This window comes from Aquarana catesbeiana, linkage group LG11 (genome assembly GCF_042186555.1).
Source record: "Aquarana catesbeiana isolate 2022-GZ linkage group LG11, ASM4218655v1, whole genome shotgun sequence".
NCBI classification, from domain to species: domain Eukaryota; kingdom Metazoa; phylum Chordata; class Amphibia; order Anura; family Ranidae; genus Aquarana; species Aquarana catesbeiana.
In genome coordinates this window covers 6,212,614-6,233,979 of record NC_133334.1, presented here as the reverse complement: position 1 = coordinate 6,233,979, position 21,366 = coordinate 6,212,614, and the positions used below count along the sequence as shown (strand labels likewise).

At 47.6% G+C, this 21,366-nt stretch overlaps 2 protein-coding genes across 2 annotated transcripts in view; both read left to right on the top strand.

The window, feature by feature from the left end:
• The window catches only part of RIC3 (RIC3 acetylcholine receptor chaperone), a 35,658-nt gene extending 21,836 nt beyond the window's left edge, over positions 1-13,822 (top strand). The window contains exons 3-6 of the mRNA XM_073603971.1: positions 1,128-1,206; positions 3,886-3,979; positions 4,606-4,751; positions 10,534-13,822. Coding sequence (XP_073460072.1) covers positions 1,128-1,206; positions 3,886-3,979; positions 4,606-4,751; positions 10,534-11,000 — 786 coding nt within the window. The 3' untranslated portion in view covers positions 11,001-13,822. The remainder of the gene's footprint in view (positions 1-1,127; positions 1,207-3,885; positions 3,980-4,605; positions 4,752-10,533) is intronic.
• Positions 13,823-19,423: 5,601 nt separating this feature from the next.
• Positions 19,424-21,073, top strand: LOC141112894 (E3 ubiquitin/ISG15 ligase TRIM25-like). Its single transcript, XM_073605997.1, has one exon. It carries the CDS (start codon positions 19,424-19,426, stop codon positions 21,071-21,073), a length of 1,650 nt encoding a protein of 549 aa, XP_073462098.1.
• The last annotated feature ends 293 nt before the right edge of the window (positions 21,074-21,366 follow it).

The window sequence follows — 21,366 nt, the reverse complement described above, 5'->3', positions numbered from 1 at the left end:
CTATAGTCCACAGTCTATAGTCCCCTAGTCCACAGTCCATAGTCCACAGTCCATAGTCTATAGTCCACAGTCCACAGTCTATAGTCCCCTAGTCCACAGTCCATAGTCTATAGTCCACAGTTCATAGTCCACAGTCCATAGTCTATAGTCCACAGTCCTTAGTCTATAGTCCACAGTCCATAGTCTATAGTCCCCTAGTCCATAGTCCATAGTCTATAGTCCACAGTCCATAGTCTATAATCCCCTAGTCCGCAGTCCGTAGTCTATAGTCTATAGTCCACAGTCCATAGTCTATAGTCCCCTAGTCCACAGTCCATAGTCCACAGTCCATAGTCTATAGTCCATAGTCCATAGTCCACAGTCCAATCGTCTATAGTCCACAGTCCTTAGTCTATAGACCACAATCCATAGTCTATAGTCCCCTAGTCCACAGTCCATAGTCTATAGTCCACAGTCTATAGTCCACAGTCCATAGTCTATAGTCCCCTAGTCCACAGTCCATAGTCTATAGTCCCCTAGTCCACAGTCCATAGTCTATAGTCCACAGTCTATAGTCCACAGTCCATAGTCTATAGTCCCCTAGTCCACAGTCCATAGTCTATAGTCCCCTAGTCCACAGTCCATAGTCTATAGTCCCCTAGTCCATAGTCTATAGTCCCCTAGTCCACAGTCCATAGTCTATAGTCCCCTAGTCCACAGTCCATAGTCTATAGTCCCCTAGTCCATAGTCTATAGTCCCCTAGTCCACAGTCCATAGTCTATAGTGCACAGTCCATAGTCCACAGTCCATAGTCTATAGTCCCCTAGTCCACAGTCCATAGTCTATAGTGCACAGTCCATAGTCCACAGTCCATAGTCTATAGTCCAAAGTCCAACTTAAAACTTCTACCAATCCAGCAAAATGTTTATTTTGTGTACAAATATACATTAAAAAAAGTCCCACAAATTGTGCAAAATATGTGAAATGATTTCGGAAAAATCGCAGTAAAATAATTCAGGAATTAATCGTTGTCTTCACTTCCTTATCGTTCTTCCATCTCGCTCGGCTGTCTTGCCACAAAATAAACTTTTCTGAGCATCGGATTTATTCATGTTTTCCAATCAGTTTTTTCTGATTCAATTCTCAGCTCTCCTCCAAAGGGAAAAGCCCAAATCCTGAACCGAAAATTGCGCCGATCGGCAATGGGAACCTCAAGAGAAAAATCAGTAAGTTGCCCCTTTAAATATCTTTGTTGATGAAAGTCCAATGGTGGGATTTGTCCAATGGTGGGATTTGTCCAATGGTGGGATTTGTCCAATGGTGGGATTTGTTGGTAGAAATGTCCATGTGGTCCACATCGATCAATTACTGTATTCGGAAATCCCGTCACTGCAGGAAGATGTCTGTTAGGTGGGATCAGAAAAACTGGGAATTTCCACTTCACCAACATTTCTGTGAAAATTGGGAGGTTTGGGCAAAATGTTTTTACTTTGTGAACAGAAAGGTGTTTTGTTGCAGATACTCCATCTACAGTGCCTTAAATGCCCCCCCCCCCCCCCCCCCCACACACACACACACTTTTCACATATTTATTTGTATCATTTTCCTTCCACTTCACAATTATGTGCCACTTTGTGTTGGTCTATCACATAAAATCCCAATAAAATACATTTACGTTTTTTGGTTGTAACATGACAAAATGTGGGAAATCTCAAGGGGTATGAATACTTTTTCCAGGCACTGTGCTGTGTCTATATACTATGTCTCTGCAATAAAGGCTCTTTACCTGCCTCCTTGAAAACATTTAATGCTGTAGATTGAGCTGCGCATGTGCAGCGTACAATCTTGACATCTGAAAGGCGCTGGACTGAACTAAGTCCTCTGCGCATTCCCTGACTGACCAATCAGGATGTCCAAAGATCCTGAACCCAGAAGAAGCCAGCAAGATGTTGTTTATTCATCGAGGCTGATCTGAGGTCTGACAGGCATGCAATGGGGCTGATCTGAGGTCTGACAGGCATGCAATGGGGCTGATCTGAGGTCTGACAAGCGTGCATTGGGGCAGATCTGAGGTCTGACAGACATGCATCGGGGGTGATCTGAGGTCTGACAGGCATGCAATGGGGCTGATCTGAGGTCTGACAGGCATGCAATGGGGCTGATCTGAGGTCTGACAAGCGTGCATTGGGGCAGATCTGAGGTCTGACAGACATGCATCGGGGGTGATCTGAGGTCTGACAGGCGTGCATTGGGGCTGATCTGAGGTCTGACAGGCGTGCATTGGGGCTGATCTGAGGTCTGACAGGCGTGCATTGGGGCTGATCTGAGGTCTGACAGGCATGCATTGGGGCGGATCTGAGGTCTGACAGGCATGCATTGGGGCGGATCTGAGGTCTGACAGGCATGCATCGGGGCTGATCTGAGGTCTGACAGACATGCATCGGGGCTGATCTGAGGTCTGACAGGCATGCATCAGGGCTGATCTGAGGTCTGATAGGCATGCATCGGGGCTGATCTGAGGTCTGACAGGCATGCATCAGGGCTGATCTGAGGTCTGACAGGCATGCATCGGGGCTGATCTGAGGTCTGACAGGCATGCATCAGGGCTGATCTGAGGTCTGACAGGCATGCATCGGGGCTGATCTGAGGTCTGACAGGCATGCATCGGGGCTGATCTGAGGTCTGACAGGCATGCATCAGGGCTGATCTGAGGTCTGACAGGCATGCATCGGGGCGGATCTCAGGTCTGACAGACATGCATCGGGGCTGATCTGAGGTCTGACAGGCATGCTCTGGAGCTGAACATGTTTTGTGTTGATCAGATAATCGATTCTCTAACTGTTGCACTTGTATTACAAGTAGCAACTAAAGTCACAAATTATTATATAACTTTCCACTAGCGGTACAACTATGGACGAAAAAATTGAAAACAAACTAAGACTGCGATGTGCCGCTGTTCCTGGGCACGCCGGTTGTCTAATACAGTGTTTCTCAACTCCAGTCCTCAAGGCGCCCTAACAGGTCATGTTTTCAGGATTTCCCTCAGATGAAACGGCTGTGGTAATTACTAAGGCAGTGAAACTGATCAAATCACCGATACAAAATAATGGGGAGCCTGAAAACCTGACCTGTTGGGGTGCCTGGAGGACTGGAGAAACACTGGTCTAATGCTTTCAAATATGACACATAGGGATATATTTATTTAAAGAAAAAACATTGCTGGACAGATGTCACAAACATTCGAATAGCCATAATGAATTATTCAGATATTTTGTGTAATACATTTATTTCCTATGATCATCAGCTCCATCTAGTGGCCGTAATGTGGTATTTTCCTGAAAAAAACCCTCAATCAGTTCAATAACTCATTATGGCCACTAGATGGAGCTGACGATCATAGGAAATAATCATATTAGACAAAGTATAAGGATAATTTATTACAGCTTGGTGAATGACATCCATCCAGTGAATGTTTTATAAATGGACCCCCCGATGTGGAGAAGGTTGCTGAGCCGCTATTGATACAAAGTAAGGGAAACGATTCCTAATTTTCCAGTTTTCAGCCGAATGTTCTCGGGGGGGGGGGGTATTTCTGCCTCGGTTTCCGGACACGAAGGAAGATCAGGAAACGCGTCTCATCTTATTAAACCATAAATACGTTCGCCCTATCTGCGCACACTGGTGATAACGACGCCGCGATTATCGCAGAAAAATGCGAAAGGGAAAGGCGAGGCCGAGTTTCCGCAGCGACGGAGGGAAAACGGGGGATCCTAATTGGAATCTTCCCATTGATAAGTCTGCGGTGGGGTTTCTCTCTTTCGCGGCGGACGATGATGAATAGACTATTGTATCTGCCGGCAGATTATTCCTTATTTATCACCCCGTCTTCTCTTTTGTTGTTTCAGCCGACTTCGAGCTCAGCCAACTGCAAGATAAACTGCGCGAGACGGAGGAAGCCATGGAAAAAATTATCTCCCGCCTCGGACCCAACTGCGAGCGGTACGACCGCGCTTTAATGAAACCTATAAATCAATATCTTCCCCGGTAATACGGAAAACAAACCCGCCATTAGATTCTCATTCCTGCGCTTCCCGGCCAGACACCACTTCATAGAAACCCGAGAAATTCATATCACCAATTATTAAAAATAAAAATAAGCAAAAGAGTGTAATATAGGCCAGCCGGAGAAATATAACCGCCTTTTACTGGGACTCCAGGATTGTTCCAAATATATATATTCAGATCACCTGTACTCAATGCAAGCATTTCATCCAATGTTATTGCAGATCCTTACCTGTCTTTGTTCCGTAGATCCAGAGATAAGATATCGGAGATCCTTACCTGTCTTTGTTCCGTAGATCCAGAGATAATCTATGGAAGATCCTTACCTGTCTTTGTTCCGTAGATCCAGAGATAATCTATGGAAGATCCTTACCTGTCTTTGTTCTGTAGATCCAGAGATAAGATATGGGAGATCCTTACCTGTCTTTGTTCTGTAGATCCAGAGATAAGATATGGGAGATCCTTACCTGTCTTTGTTCTGTAGATCCAGAGATAAGCTATGGGAGATCCATACCTCCACATAGGCGGAGTTGCTTTTTAATTTGTGCCATTCCTCATTGCAGGGGGGATAATGTCAGCACAGATGAGGAGCAGCAGCTGCTGAAGAGGCTGAAGGAGATCACCAGAGTGATGAAGGAGGGGAAGATTCTGGAAGGGGTATCCCCGGAGCAGGAGGCCGAGGAGGCCCCATACATGGAGGACTGGGAAGGTACCCAAAATACAAAGATCACTGAGCCATTCACATCAGTCTCTGTACCAGAGGAGCTTACACTCTAATGTCCCCCCCCCCCCCAGTCACATCAGTCTCTGTACAGAGGAGCTTACACTCTAATGTCCCCCCCCCCCACAGTCACATCAGTCTCTGTACAGAGGAGCTTACACTCTAATGTCCCCTCCCCCACAGTCACATCAGTCTCTGTACAGAGGAGCTTACACTCTAATGTCCCCTCCCCCACAGTCACATCAGTCTCTGTACAGAGGAGCTTACACTCTAATGTCCCCTCCCCCCACAGTCACATCAGTCTCTATACAGAGGAGCTTACACTCTAATGTCCCCTCCCCCACAGTCACATCAGTCTCTGTACAGAGGAGCTTACACTCTAATGTCCCCTCCCCCCCCCCCCACAGTCACATCAGTCTCTGTACAGAGGAGCTTACACTCTAATGTCCCCTCCCCCACAGTCACATCAGTCTCTGTACAGAGGAGCTTACACTCTAATGTCCCCTCCCCCACAGTCACATCAGTCTCTGTACAGAGGAGCTTACACTCTAATGTCCCCTCCCCCACAGTCACATCAGTCTCTGTACAGAGGAGCTTACACTCTAATGTCCCCTCCCCCCACAGTCACATCAGTCTCTATACAGAGGAGCTTACAATCTAATGTCCCCTCCCCCACAGTCACATCAGTCTCTGTACCAGAGGAGCTTACACTCTAATGTCCCCTCCCCCCACAGTCACATCAGTCTCTGTACCAGAGGAGCTTACACTCTAATGTCCCCTCCCCCACAGTCACATCAGTCTCTGTACAGAGGAGCTTACACTCTAATGTCCCCTCCCCCACAGTCACATCAGTCTCTATACAGAGGAGCTTACACTCTAATGTCCCCTCCCCCACAGTCACATCAGTCTCTGTACAGAGGAGCTTACACTCTAATGTCCCCTCCCCCACAGTCACATCAGTCTCTGTACAGAGGAGCTTACACTCTAATGTCCCCTCCCCCCCCCCACAGTCACATCAGTCTCTGTACAGAGGAGCTTACACTCTAATGTCCCCTCCCCCACAGTCACATCAGTCTCTGTACAGAGGAGCTTACACTCTAATGTCCCCTCCCCCCACAGTCACATCAGTCTCTGTACAGAGGAGCTTACACTCTAATGTCCCCTCCCCCCACAGTCACATCAGTCTCTATACAGAGGAGCTTACACTCTAATGTCCCCTCCCCCACAGTCACATCAGTCTCTGTACAGAGGAGCTTACACTCTAATGTCCCCTCCCCCCACAGTCACATCAGTCTCTATACAGAGGAGCTTACACTCTAATGTCCCCTCCCCCACAGTCACATCAGTCTCTGTACAGAGGAGCTTACACTCTAATGTCCCCTCCCCCACAGTCACATCAGTCTCTGTACAGAGGAGCTTACACTCTAATGTCCCCTCCCCCCACATTCACATCAGTCTCTGTACAGAGGAGCTTACACTCTAATGTCCCCTCCCCCCACAGTCACATCAGTCTCTATACAGAGGAGCTTACACTCTAATGTCCCCTCCCCCCCACAGTCACATCAGTCTCTATACAGAGGAGCTTACACTCTAATGTCCCCTCCCCCCCACAGTCACATCAGTCTCTATACAGAGGAGCTTACACTCTAATGTCCCCCCCCCCCACAGTCACATCAGTCTCTGTACAGAGGAGCTTACACTCTAATGTCCCCTCCCCCCACAGTCACATCAGTCTCTGTACAGAGGAGCTTACACTCTAATGTCCCCTCCCCCCCACAGTCACATCAGTCTCTGTACAGAGGAGCTTACACTCTAATGTCCCCTCCCCCACAGTCACATCAGTCTCTGTACAGAGGAGCTTACACTCTAATGTCCCCTCCCCCCCCAGTCACACATTATTATTATTATTATTATTATTAGACATGTGCAATTCGTTTAGTTCCCGAATTAGTTTTTTAACGAATTTTGACAAATTCGTTAATTCCGAAATCTCTGAATTTTCGAATTTCCGAAAAAAGCAAAAAAACGAATGAAATGAAAACGAAAATGAACAAATTTTTTGTCAGTGCACATGTCTAATTATTATACATTTATATAGCTCTGACATATACCGCAGTGCTGTACAGAGATCACTGAACCAGTCACATCAGTCTCTGTACCAGAGGAGCTTACACTCTAATGTCCCCTCCCCCACAGTCACATCAGTCTCTGTACAGAGGAGCTTACACTCTAATGTCCCCTCCCCCCACAGTCACATCAGTCTCTGTACAGAGGAGCTTACACTCTAATGTCCCCTCCCCCCACAGTCACATCAGTCTCTGTACAGAGGAGCTTACACTCTAATGTCCCCTCCCCCACAGTCACATCAGTCTCTGTACAGAGGAGCTTACACTCTAATGTCCCCTCCCCCCACAGTCACATCAGTCTCTATACAGAGGAGCTTACACTCTAATGTCCCCTCCCCCACAGTCACATCAGTCTCTGTACAGAGGAGCTTACACTCTAATGTCCCCTCCCCCCACAGTCACATCAGTCTCTGTACAGAGGAGCTTACACTCTAATGTCCCCTCCCCCCACAGTCACATCAGTCTCTGTACAGAGGAGCTTACACTCTAATGTCCCCTCCCCCCCACAGTCACATCAGTCTCTGTACAGAGGAGCTTACACTCTAATGTCCCCTCCCCCCCCAGTCACATCAGTCTCTATACAGAGGAGCTTACACTCTAATGTCCCCTCCCCCCACAGTCACATCAGTCTCTCTACAGAGGAGCTTACACTCTAATGTCCCCTCCCCCACAGTCACATCAGTCTCTGTACAGAGGAGCTTACACTCTAATGTCCCCTCCCCCCACAGTCACATCAGTCTCTGTACCAGAGGAGCTTACACTCTAATGTCCCCTCCCCCACATTCACATCAGTCTCTGTACAGAGGAGCTTACACTCTAATGTCCCCTCCCCCACAGTCACATCAGTCTCTGTACAGAGGAGCTTACACTCTAATGTCCCCTCCCCCCACAGTCACATCAGTCTCTGTACAGAGGAGCTTACACTCTAATGTCCCCTCCCCCCACAGTCACATCAGTCTCTGTACAGAGGAGCTTACACTCTAATGTCCCCTCCCCCCACAGTCACATCAGTCTCTGTACAGAGGAGCTTACACTCTAATGTCCCCTCCCCCCACAGTCACATCAGTCTCTCTACAGAGGAGCTTACACTCTAATGTCCCCTCCCCCCACAGTAACATCAGTCTCTACCAGAGGAGCTTACACTCTAATGTCCCCTCCCCCACAGTCACATCAGTCTCTATACAGAGGAGCTTACACTCTAATGTCCCCTCCCCCACAGTCACATCAGTCTCTGTACAGAGGAGCTTACACTCTAATGTCCCCTCCCCCACAGTCACATCAGTCTCTGTACAGAGGAGCTTACACTCTAATGTCCCCTCCCCCCCCAGTCACATCAGTCTCTATACAGAGGAGCTTACACTCTAATGTCCCCTCCCCCACAGTCACATCAGTCTCTGTACAGAGGAGCTTACACTCTAATGTCCCCTCCCCCACAGTCACATCAGTCTCTATACAGAGGAGCTTACACTCTAATGTCCCCTCCCCCCACAGTAACATCAGTCTCTGTACAGAGGAGCTTACACTCTAATGTCCCCTCCCCCCACAGTCACATCAGTCTCTGTACAGAGGAGCTTACACTCTAATGTCCCCTCCCCCCACAGTCACACACTATTATTATTATACATTTATATAGCTCTGACATATACCGCAGCGCTGTACAGACATCACTGAGCCAATCACATCAGGCTCTGTACCAGAGGAGCTTACACTCTAATGTGCCCTATCCCGTTTGGATTTGTGTGTTTGTGTGTGTGTGTGGGGGGGGGGTTAGAAATTCTTTTCATATTTTTTAATTTATTATTTTTTATTATGATTTTTTTTTTTACACTTTATTTATTTTCTTCATTTAACTTTATTGCTTTCACAGGGGTGATTATCCCCTATGTGATATCATTGGGCAGGTGACAGGTCCTCTTTAGACCCCTTTTACACTTGTGCGACCTGAAAGTCGTGCGATTTTTGCCACGATTTTTGCTGCAAATTTTTGCCACGACTTGAAGAAATGTCTGTGTACCCCCTATAATATCAGGGAATTTATAAACTTATCTGGGTAGAGGGGTTCAGGTTTGATAGAGACTAGCACCACCTAAGGGCACTAAAAACAACCAGCTGGGTGGCCTAGCTTAGTGCCATAGGAGACTCTGGTCTGCACTCCAGCCATTTGCCGACCGCAATATAAATATATATACAGTATGCTGCGGCTTCAAAGTGGTTTACCAGGTTATGGATGAAGCTATCAGCCATAACCCTGTATTATTTTTTCAGCAGCAATTCTGTTTCTCATGGAAGCGATCCAAGCATCTAATTAGCCGCTGGATTGCTTTTAGAAGCAGTGGGAGGGGGTCGTTCCCCCTCCCCCCCTCCCCCCCTCCTGCCCCTCACCAGTGTTTCTCAGGCATACCATTTTTTACCGGTGCACCTGGGAAACGATCCAACAGTTCGCACGGCTGGCCACAGAGGTTCCCAGAGACCGGATCATCTCTGATGGCCTCTGGTCTTGGAGGACCAGGAGTGACGTCATGACGTCACTTCCGGCCTAGGGCGGAATTAAACCTTAGGTCTGCTCAGTGCCCCACAGCCTGCTGTCCTGTTACTTCCCCTTGTCTTTTTAGAAGATTCCAGCCAATCCTAGGGGAGGTGTGCCCAGAAGGTGGAGGGAGAGCTCATAAATAGTCTGAGGCCTGAGTAGCAAGTGCGGCGTTCATGGGTCCAGTCCTGCGGGAGGAGGTCCCTGTGCAGGGGCTCTGCCCCCTGGTGCAGGATCCTGAAGGAAGCTTTGGGGAAGCCTTGAGGTCCCAACTGGGGGGGGTGGGGGGCTATTCGCAAATCTGCATCTGGGGGTCAAGTTGGGTCTGGAGAAGCTCACTGTAGAGAGAGCCGGGAGAAAGTTGGTGGGAAAGAGTCCAGCTGTCCTATAGTGGTGTGAGTCTACATCTCCCTCACTAGGAAGAGCTTGGTAGATATCGGCAAGAGGCAACCGATGATCCTTCCTCTGGCTGAGCGAGTAGATGACCCCCCAATGCTGAAGGAAAGTGACTGGCTGTAACTTTTTTTTAACTCTGGAAGGAGTGCAGGTCATCATCAGCAAAGAGATCCTGTGGGAGATTCAGATTCCAGCCAGAAATTGAGGAGTCCTCAGTTCTACAGATTTGGGGTATCCCATGCTCCCCTATCCCAGTTGATCATTCCCAATAAAAATCCTAAAAAAGAACCCTGGAGACTGTTTTATGAGCCAGTGGAAGAATGAAGAAAATGCTGCGTGCCTGGCTGTGCATGCACTAAGTGAGGAAATAGGACTGCATTTACCATTGACTCCTACAGGGGGCACTACACGACAAACCAAGTCTAGGTGGATAGAAAAAGGAGAAGGGGAAAGGGATGAGAAGGGGGGAAGGGATGGGAAGGGTAGAGGGAGTCCCTGGGGACCCAAGGAGGGGTGGGGGGCAGGCTATAGAGAGGGCAAGAAATAGGGCTAAGCAAAACTAAAGCAAAAATGCTCAGGGAGCAGAAAAGACTCGGGGTTGCCCCAAAATCACGGACTCAGGGTTGCCCCATCTTTTTCACTGAAGTTTTTCAAAGCAGAAACTCTTCATTTCCGCCATCCATAATTGAGTGACCAGTTTTCTTGCTTCTTTCATCAACAGGTTATCCAGAAGAGACCTATCCCGTCTACGACCCCTCCGAGCGCCAGCGGAAACACGATACCATCCTGATCGATCGCTCCGTCCTGACGCAGCCCTCGGCAGAAGAGATCGCAGAGCAGATGGAATTCAGAGAAGAAGAGAGTCGATTATACGCAGGCAACTTGCCAGAGGTCGGGGATAACGGACAAGTCCAATGTGCACCAGGTGATCACCTCATCTACAATTCAGCGACGCGTTCGGAGGACAACGTGGAGGCGTGGAGCGATAGCGAAGACGAAGAAGACCCAGAGGTCATCGCAGAAAATGCCGGATTCAGAGCAGCCAGTGACAGCGAAGGGGATCCGTTTATGGAGGATTTCATCGCAGACTCCACCACAGACGGCTGTTCGCCGGCCGCGCTCAATGGTCATGTTTGCGATGACATGGGAACTCTACGAAAAAGGGGGAAGAAGGGATCTGAGTATTAAATGTGCTCCTAATTCCGAAAATAGATGGAGCTCCATCACCGATGTGCTGCGATGTGAACTGAGCCCGCCATTGTGGGTGAAGAACCAAATGGGAATATGGCGATCATTGAGTGGCGAAATATCTAAAAGGGACCAATATATCTTGATTTAAGAATGACCACAGAAATATAAAACCCACCACCGAGCTCACCTATGTATCCCTATAACCGTCAGGACATTTCTGAAGGTCAGCCAGTGAAATCACCCATATTATGTGTTTGTACTGAGTGGACACACGCCAACTGAAATCAGGCTTGCAATGGGATTGGCCGGTGAGCAGAAGAATGAGATATTTAAAGGAACTCAGGGTGGGTTGTTCCTGTAAATCTTAGAAACCGCTCAGCTATCTGTTGGCGGCACCAGATGCGGCTCACCTTTGCGATAAAAACTCTGCTGACCAGAACGGCTCACGGTGCGAAAAATTCAACGATTTAAGCTCAGTAACCTTCCTTCCAGGACACAGGAAGACTTACACCGTGTGTTATAGGTATAGAGTCCCGGCTTGTTCTGCTGGTGTGCAAATGTAGCAATGACCCCAGAAGGAACAACTAGCTTATAACAGGCTGTCCTGCTTTACCTACTAGTGACCTGCCCTGTAGCTGTGCCCAGATACTCACCGACCCTCCAGAACCAACAATTTCAAGAACTTTAATCTTCTTCTGTAAAATGTATCAACTTAATGTCTTAAATGGAGAGAGGGTGGTGCTACAGGACACCCAAAAACAGCAGAAAAATGGCCCTCCACTTAGTAGTATCTTCTAGTATCTTTTGCCTTTGCCACAGACTAATATGGACTCTGCAAGCCAGATGGGTGGCTACATTTAAGTGTCTTCAACCTCTATTACAGAACTCTTCAGAACCCCCTCACTGGCCAGTTGTGGACCCTTAAGCGCAGATGGTCAACTATCTGAACAGAACACTTCTTCAGCTTCCTCCCCAATCTAGGAGGCAAAGACTGGACCTATCTGCAGATAACCTCCGAACAAAGCCCTCTAGAACAGGGGTCTCCAAACTGCCGCCTGAGGTCGGGATGAGGCCCCTTGCTAGCCCTTTATCAAGGCCCTTGGGGCACTGTTCCTCCCAATGATATGTGGCAATATTCCTCCCACTGACACCAACAATGGGTCACTATTTCTTCCACTAACACCAACGATGGGGTACTACTCCTCCACCTACTGACCATTAACCCTGATGCCATGTTTATTCTCACTGATGCTGGGCCGGGACATTTTCATCCCCAGCCAGCCACCTTAAAGTCTGAAGGACAGTAAACTGACCCTTTGTTTGAAAAGTTTGGAGACCCCAGCTCTAGAATATAGGTTCTCAATCACCAAGCCTTGGCCTGAGGCCTAGCTGTGGTCTCCCTCCTCCCAGGAATCTGGCCAGCTGCAGATTCCCTAACTTAGCATAGTGCCTCCCAGCTCCCATAATGCCCCAAACCTTCCATAATAGCCCTCAGTGCCTCAAAAACCCAAACACAGTGGCCTCAGACCCCATGAGAGCCCCCACAGTTCCATCAAACCGCTCACAGTGCCCCCATCCTTCCACAGTGCACTCAAGCTGCAGATCCCCTAACTTAGCATAATCCTTCTCAGGTCCCATAGTGCCCCAAACCTCCCATAATTGCCCTCAGTGCCCCACAACCCCACACAGTGCTCTCAGGCTCCATGAGAGCCCCCACACCTCTCACAGTGCCCACAGCCTTTCACAGTGCCTTCAAGCCTGCTGCAGAGCCTTCAGCCCCTTATAGTGCCCGCAACTTCCAACAGTGTCCCACTGTGCTTCCCAACCATCCCCAGTGCCTCCTTGCCCCTGCAGTGCTCCTCCAGTCCCCCATAGTGCCCCTGCTAATTGGATTGCCCCAAACACATATGAATTACACAGGTTCTGAGGCTAATTTAATGTAAAGTGAGTTATTAAGGTTCTTAATCAGCCACAGAACCTGTGTAATTCATATGTGTTCAGTTTTAAAGGGATGAGGTGGCAACCCTACCTACTAAGCCCCCGGCCACCTGGAGGGACTCCAGTCTCCTCCAGAAACCTCATACCCTACAGGGTTACCAAATCTGGTTGAGATTCCCCGAGTCCCCTCCAGAACCCTCTTCCCCCACAGTGACACCAAGCCCCATCCACAGCCTTCCAACATTTCAATTTCCATCCCCCGTACTTTTAATGTGTGAGGATAATTTTTATTTTTTTTCTACTGTTGGGGCATGGAAGGTTTTGAATGAATTTTCTAGGCCCTGGTCTCAGTAAGGTTGGGAGCCCCTCATCTTTCCAAAATGTGTCCTCTTCCCTCAGTGATTGGCCAAGGCAGAAAAAAATATTAATAACCTCATACATTGTATCTTCTCTCTCTACCTACCGGAGAGAATACTCCGCAGGCAGTGCCCTTGGCCTTAGGAGCAGCAGCCGAACAGTCCAGAACCAGGACTACTGCTCCCATCATTCTCTGCTCCTGCAGCATGATGCAGTGGGGGGGGGGTTTGACCACAGACAGGTATGCTGTTTCAAGGAAAGGGGGGGAGGGGTTGGCTGTTTTTTTTTTTTTTTTGAGACTTTAGCCGCTCTTCAATCTTCATGTTCTCCTTTAGTGGTAATGTTATGTAAATGACGTCTTTATTACCCCCCAGCATCACTGGATGTGCGTTATGGTGGCCACTCCGCCCTGTAGCATGTAGAGGAGGTAGAACTGTTTGCAGTTGGCATTTTACACCTGTGTGCATGTTGTACCGCCTTGTATATTCTGCTGATAAAACACAACAAATAAAATGCACAACCAATCAGTGTCTGAGTTTTTTTGTGTAGAGTTTATCTGGCTTGCAGTCTCTGCTCTAATTCATCCCAAAAGGTGTTCTATGGGGTTGAGGTCAGGACTCTGTGCAGACCAGTCAAGTTCCTCCACCCCAAACTCGCTCACTCATGTCTTTATGGACCTTGCTGTGTGCACTGGTCCAAATCATTTGGTGGACGGGGGATTATGGTGTGGGGGTTGTTTTTCAGGGGTTGGGTTTGGCCCCTTAGTTCCAGTGAAGGGAACTCTTAAGGCATCAGCATACCAAGACATTTTGGACAATTTCATGCACCTAACTTTGTGGGAACAGTTTGGGGACGGTCCCTTCCTGTTCCAACATGACTGCCCACCAGTGCACAAATCAAGGTCCATAAAAACATGGAGGAGCGAGTTTGGGGTGGAGAAACTTGACTGGCCTGCACAGAGTCCTGACCTCAACCCAATAGAACACCTTTGGGATGAATTAGAGTGCAGACAGCGAGCCAGGCCTTCTCGTCCAACATCAGTGCCTGACCTCACAAATAAACTTCTGGAAGAATGGTCAAACATTCCCATAGACACCCTCCTAAACTTGTGGATGGCCTTCCCAGAAGAGTTGAAGCTGTTGTAGCTGCAAAGGGTGGGCTTCCACACTTCTCTCCATAAGCAAAATTGCACCGTGGGAGATTTTTCCCATGATCCCATTGACACACAGAGCAATAATGCTAATGTAAATGGGGTGATTAGGGTGTGCCCAGGCACACCCGGCACACCCTGTGCGCACGCCTATGGCTGAAACATATAGAAAAACAGGGAGGTCGGTGCGCCCTCCCTGTTTTTCTATATGTCCCAATAGTTTTGACAATATAGTGTAGTTCAGGAACCCGGGTCAGACCCATGTGGACAGCAAAGGGCACGGGTTGGTGTTAGCTCTTGGGTCTTGTGGTTGCCCGCTGTGACCCTTCACACCTCGTACACAGTCCAGTTTTTCCAGCAATTGAGTTAAAATATTGGTTATGAGATAATGGTCACCGAAGGTCTTCCCGCCTATTATTATTATTTATTATTAAGTTGCTCATTTTAAATCCTGAAAGCCCAAGTAAATGTGTTTTGTTACATTGTGGCGATTAGAAGGTAATAGCACTGGGGGGGATTTCCTTTTCATTTTTTACTTTTCTATGTAAAAATAAAATGTGGATCGCGGGGGGCTAATGGATGCCAACTGCTGGGTCACATCAATAATATAATGGGGGTCCAATCCGAGGCAAGGCTGGTAATCTGTACTCTATAGAAGTACCCCTCCCGGGGGGGCGCGGGCTGGAATAATACAATCTGCCCCCATAACAGATGTCCGGCGTGACGATAATTCACTTTCCAGCCCCGGCCGGCGGGCTTTGAATACTTTTGCACTTAATGGAAACGTTCGGAATCAGCTGGAGGAAGAGATTTAAGAAGAAATTACAGTTCTGCCAGAAAATGGTGCGAATGCAGAAATTTGTTCATTGAATGGCGCGCTCAGCGTCCGCAGAAAAGAATTATTATTACATTGTTACTATTAAAGAATCTGCAAGATGGTGGGGGCTGCAGAGCTAACACTCGGGAAGAAAAGACTCGGGAAGAAAAGACTCGGGAAGAAAAGACTCGGGAAGAAAACTCAGGAAGAAAACACTCGGGAAGAAAAGACTCGGGAAGAAAAGACTCGGGAAGAAAACTCGGGAAGAAAAGACTCGGGAAGAAAAGACTCGGGAAGAAAACTCCAGGAAGAAAAGACTCGGGAAGCAAAGACTCGGGAAGCAAAGACTCGGGAAGCAAAGACTCGGGAAGAAAGGACTTGGGAAGAAAACTCAGGAGGAAAAGACTTGGGAAGAAAAGACTCGGGAAGAAAACTCAGGAAGAAAAGACTCAGGAAGAAAACTCAGGAAGAAAAGACTCGGGAAGAAAAGACTCGGGAAGAAAACTCGGGAAGAAAACTCGGGAAGAAAAGACTCGAGAAGAAAAGACTCGGGAAGAAAACACTTGGGAAGAAAACTCAGGAAGAAAAGACTCGGGAAGAAAAGACTCGGGAAGAAAACTCGGGAAGAAAAGACTCAGGAAGAAAACTTGGGAAGAAAAGACTCGGGAAGAAAACTCGGGAAGAAAACTCCAGGAAGAAAAGACTCAGGAAGAAAAGACTCAGGAAGAAAAGACTCGGGAAGAAAACTTGGGAAGAAAAGACTCAGGAAGAAAAGACTCGGGAAGAAAACTTGGGAAGAAAAGACTCGGGAAGAAAACTCGGGAAGAAAAGACTCGGGAAGGGAAGAAAACTCCAGGAAGAAAACTCGGGAAGAAAACACTCGGGAAGAAAGTCCGTTTAAGGAACATTTTCTCATTGAATTGCACGTGAAGAGGCAGGATGATGACATCACAATCTCCACCTCCTACAATCAAAGAATGCTTCGCATTTACTGGCCCCTTGCCAAGCGAGCGACCTCCTGTGTTCAGTAAGCAGCAGGGCAGCCGATCAGCACAGGATCTTAAGGTAGTGGACATCACTGTAGTAGTGTTTTAGTCCCGATGTAGTAGTGATGTTGTAGTGGTGTAGTAGCAGCATAGTAGCGGTGTAGAAGAGATGCTCATCACAGCGATTTCCAGCTTCCACAGGGGAACCTACAGGTCTGGTATATACATAGTTACATACTAGTGGACATCACTGTAGTAGCGGTGCAGTAGTGGTGTAGTAATAATGTAGTAGTGGTGTAGTTCCGATATAGTAGTGATGTAGTAGTGGTGTAGTAGCAGTATAGTAATGGTGTAGTAACGATATGGTAGTGGTGTAGTAGCAGTATAGTAGTGGTGTAGTAACGATATAATAGTGGTGTAGCAGCAGTATAGTAGTGCTGTAGTAGCAATGTAGTAGAGGTGCTCCTCACAGCGATTTCCAGCTTCCTCAGGGGAACCCACAGGTATGGTATATACATAGTTACATACTAGTGGACATCACTGTAGTAATGGCGTAGTAGTGGTGTAGTAGAGGTGACTATCACAGCGATTTCCAGCTTCCATAGATATGTGATATATGCATAGTTTCTAGTTGAAATCACTGTAGTAGCAATGTAGTAGCGGTGAAGTAGCAGTATAGTAGTGGTGTATTAACGATATACAGTGAGGGGAAAAGTATTTGATCGGCTGCTGATTTTGTACATTTGCCCACTGACAAAGAAACGATCCGTCTATAATTTTATTGGTCGGTCTATTATAACAGTGAGGGACAGAAGAACAACAAAAATATCCAGAAAAACGCATTTCAAAAAAAGTTTAAAGCATTTTAATGAGTGAAATAAGTATTTGATCCCCGATCAATCAGCAAGATTTCTGTCTCCCAGGTGTCTTCTATACAGGTAACAAGCTGAGATTAGGAGCACTCTCTCTTAACCACTTGCCGACTGCTGCACTCCGATATACGTCGAAACAATGGCATCGGTGGGCAAATCGGTGTACCTGTATGTCCCCTTTAAGAGGCGGGGTTAGCAGGCGTGTACAGCGTGACTGTGCCTCGATGTCCGCCGGTCTCCAGGTGATCGTCACGGAGCCGCAGAACGGGGTGATGTCTATGTAAACAAGGCATTTCCCGTTCTACCTTGTGACATGACAGAGATCTACCGCTCCCTGTCATTGGGAGCAGTGATCTCTGTCATGTGAATTGAAGCCCCCCCCCCCACAGTTAGAATCACTCTCTAGGACACACTTAACCCCTTGATCGCCCTCTAGTGTTTAACCCCTTCCCTGCCAGTGTCATTTACACAATAATCAGTGCATTTTTATAGGACTGATCGCTGTATAAATGACAATGGTCCCAAAATAGTGTGATAAGGGTCTGATGTGTCCGCCATAATGTCGCAGTCCCGATAAAAATTGCAGATCGACGCCATTACTAATAAAAAAAATTAATAATAAAAATGTCATGAATCTATCCCCCAGTTTGTAGACGCTATAACTTTTGCGCAAACCAATCAATATACGCTTATTGCGATTTTTTACCAAAAATATGTAGAATACATATCGGCCTAAAGTGAGGAAAAAAATGTTTTGACTGATCATTTCTTTGTCAGTGGGGCTAACATACAAAATCAGCAGCCGATCTAATACTTTTTCCCCCACTGTAGTAGTTGTATAGTAGTAGTATAGTAGTGCTGTAGTAACGGTGTAGTAGAGGTGCCTATAACCATGATTTCCAGCTTCCGCAGGGGATCCCACAGGTATGATAATTACATTACAGTTACTTACTAGTGGACATCATTGTAGTAGAGATGTAGTAGTGGTGTAGTAGTGATGTAGTAGTGGTGTTGGAGCAATGTAGTAGTGGTGTTCTGCCGTTGTAGTAGTGTGGTGTAGTAGTGTAGTAACAATGTAGTGGTGTAGTAGAGCTATAGTAACAATGTAGTAATGGTATAGTAGAGGTGTAGTAGAGGTGTACTAGTGCTGTAGTAGCGGTGTAGTAGAGGTGCCTATCACAGCGATTTCCAGCTTCCGCAGGGGATTCCACAGGTATGATATATACATAGTTACTTACTAGTGGACATCACTGTAGTAAAGATGTAGTAGTGGTGTAGTAGCGGTGTAGTAGAAGTGTAGTAGTGATGTAGAAGTGGTGTTGTAACAATGTAGCAGGGGTGTAGTAGTGGTGTAGTAGAGCTGTAGTAACAATGTAGTAGCGGTATAGTAGAGGTGTAGAAGGGGTGTAGTAGTGGTGAAGTAGCGGTATAGTAGAGGTGTAGTAGCGGCATAGTTGAGGTGTAGTAGTGCTGAAGTAGTGGTATAGTAGAGGTGTAGTAGTGCTGAAGTAGCGGTACAGTAGAGGTGTAGTAGTGGTACAGTTGAGGTGTAGTAGAGGTATAGTAGAGGTGTAGTAGTGCTGTAGTAGTGGTATAGTAGAGGTGTAGTAGTGCTGTAGTAGTGGTACAGTAGAGGTGTAGTAGTGCTGTAGTAGCAGTACAGTAGAGGTGTAGTAGTGCTGTAGTAGCAGTACAGTAGAGGTGTAGTAGTGCTGTAGTAGTGGTATAGTAAAGGTATAGTAGATGTGTAGTAGTGCTGTAGTAGCAGTACTGTAGAGGTGTAGTAGTGCTGTAGTAGGGGTATAGTAGAGGTGTAGTAGTGCTGTAGTAGCGGTATAGTAGAGGTGTAGTAGTGCTGTAGTAGCGGCATAGTAGAGGTGCTTATCACAGCAATTTCCAGTTTTCACAGGGGATTCCACAGGTATGGTATATAGAGAGTTACATTTGTCCAAGCTGTAACTATGTAGTAATATCCATACCCCGAATTCATCTTTAAATTATAAATGAAATAAAAAAGACAGAAATAGTTACTCCGCACATAAAGGAAGACACACAATCCCGCACGGCTGACAGACAATGGAGGGAATTTGTGGCAGGTGGAAACAAAAGGACTGAGACTTGTGTGTAAGAAGTAATTGCTGAGGTTCCTGGTTCTCCGGAGACGGGAATAATATCCGTATTCTTGTCCCTGGCCGCCCCTCAGCACACAATTATAGACTAGCAGACAGAGTGCTGAAATCTGAGCCGGGGACTCCGGTTCCCCTCCTATTATCTTTCACTTTCATTTTTCCCCCCCAACAATGGCGTTAGCCGACACCAGCGATGACCTGAACTGCTCCATCTGCCTGAACATTTACACCGATCCGGTGAACCTGAGATGTGGTCACAGCTACTGCCGGGAGTGCATAGAAAAAGCTTTGGATGAACAAATGGGCTCCGGAGTTTACAAGTGTCCTCGGTGCAGGAAAGAGTTCCCGGACCGTCCGGCTCTGCATCCCAACCTGGATCTCCGGAACATCGCCGACAGAGTGCGGTCCCAAGCCACCCAGAAGGAAAGCGGGATCTTCTGCACCTACTGCATCCACACCCTCGTTCCAGCTGTCAAGTCCTGTCTCCTTTGTGAAGCCTCTTTGTGTGACAATCACCTGAGCGTCCACATCAAGTCACCGGAGCACCTGCTGACGGAACCCACCAGGTGCCTGAGGAACAGCAAATGCCCCATCCACAATAAAATCCTGGAGTTTTACTGCATTGAGGACTCAGCCTGCGTCTGCGTGACTTGCCGGCTGGATGGGGACCACGTAGGGCACAGAGTGGAGACCCTGGCGGAAGCCTCCGAGAAGAAGCTGGACAAGCTGAGGCAAGTTCAGGAGAGGTTGACCTCGCAGAGGGTGCAGACGGAGAAGAGGGTTCACAAACTGCAAGAGCACAGCAGAAGAGTCAGAGAGGCAGCCGCTGGTTTGATGGTCAGGGTCACCGCCCTGTTCAGGGAAATCAGGAGGCAGATCCAAGATCTGGAGAAGAGAGTCCTGAGCGAGATCTCCAAGCAGGAGGAGAAGATCTCACTCTCGGTCTCTCATGTGATTGAAAATCTGGACATCAAGAAGAACGAGCTGTGCGCTAAGATCTTCTACATTGAGGAGATGTGCAACATGGGGGACCCCGTGACTGTCCTACAGGAAAAGGACACTGCTGACTTCTGTGTTTCCAGAGAGGAAGAAAGCAAAGAACGAGAGATGGATAACGTAGGTGACCTGGATGAAGACCTGATCTCACTGACCATTAGGAAAGGATTATCCAATGCATTATCTGCTACGGGAATATTGCGCTCCGGAGTATCTGATACGCTGGCAGGACCAGGGACCAGCATTAACCTGAAGGAGATTGGTCGCTTGACCCCGGCCAATTCTCATGCGGCTTCAGACCTGTTACTGGATGAGAACACGGCTGGTAACCAAATCAGCATTTCCGAGGATCTGAAGACCATCTACTGGACAATGAGACCACTGAACCGGCCAATGACGCCGCACAGATTTCAGTATAACCAAGTTGTAAGCGTCAGAGTGTTTTTGGTGGGCCGCCATTACTGGGACGTGGAGAGCAGTAGGACCGGAGACTGGAGGATAGGGGTGGCATACTCCAGCATGCTCAGGAGAGGCGACGCCTCCTTCCTTGGATATAATCGGGAATCTTGGTGCCTGCGCAGGTCTAATAACACATACTCAGTCTGGCATGACAATAAAAGCCTCACGTTACCCCCACAACCCTCCAACAACACTCTGCGGGTGCATCTGGAGTACGAAGATGGACAGCTGGCCTTCTATGAGCTGGGCGATCGGATCAGACACCTGTACACCTTCACCGCCAAATTCAGCGAACCCCTCCATGCCGCCTTTTACGTGTCGGAGGATTTGGATAGGAAGGGTTGTCGCCTGAGAATTATAACGTAGAGGGAAGTCATCGCTGGGCAATAAAAACTCTCTTCATTCGATTTTCAGAATAAGAAAAATGCAGAACTGAATTCTGAATACTCCGAAATCGAAGGTTAAAGATTGTGCATGCGAATCCGTCATCTTGTATTTTACCCGCATTTTATCCCCATCTCTCTCCCATTCCCGCTCTTCTTCTCCATACCCCCCCCCCTTCCCATCTCTCTCCCATTCCTGCTCTTCTTCTCCATACCTCCTCTTCCCATCTCTCTCCCATTCCCGCTCTTCTTTTCCATACCTCCTCTTCCCATCTC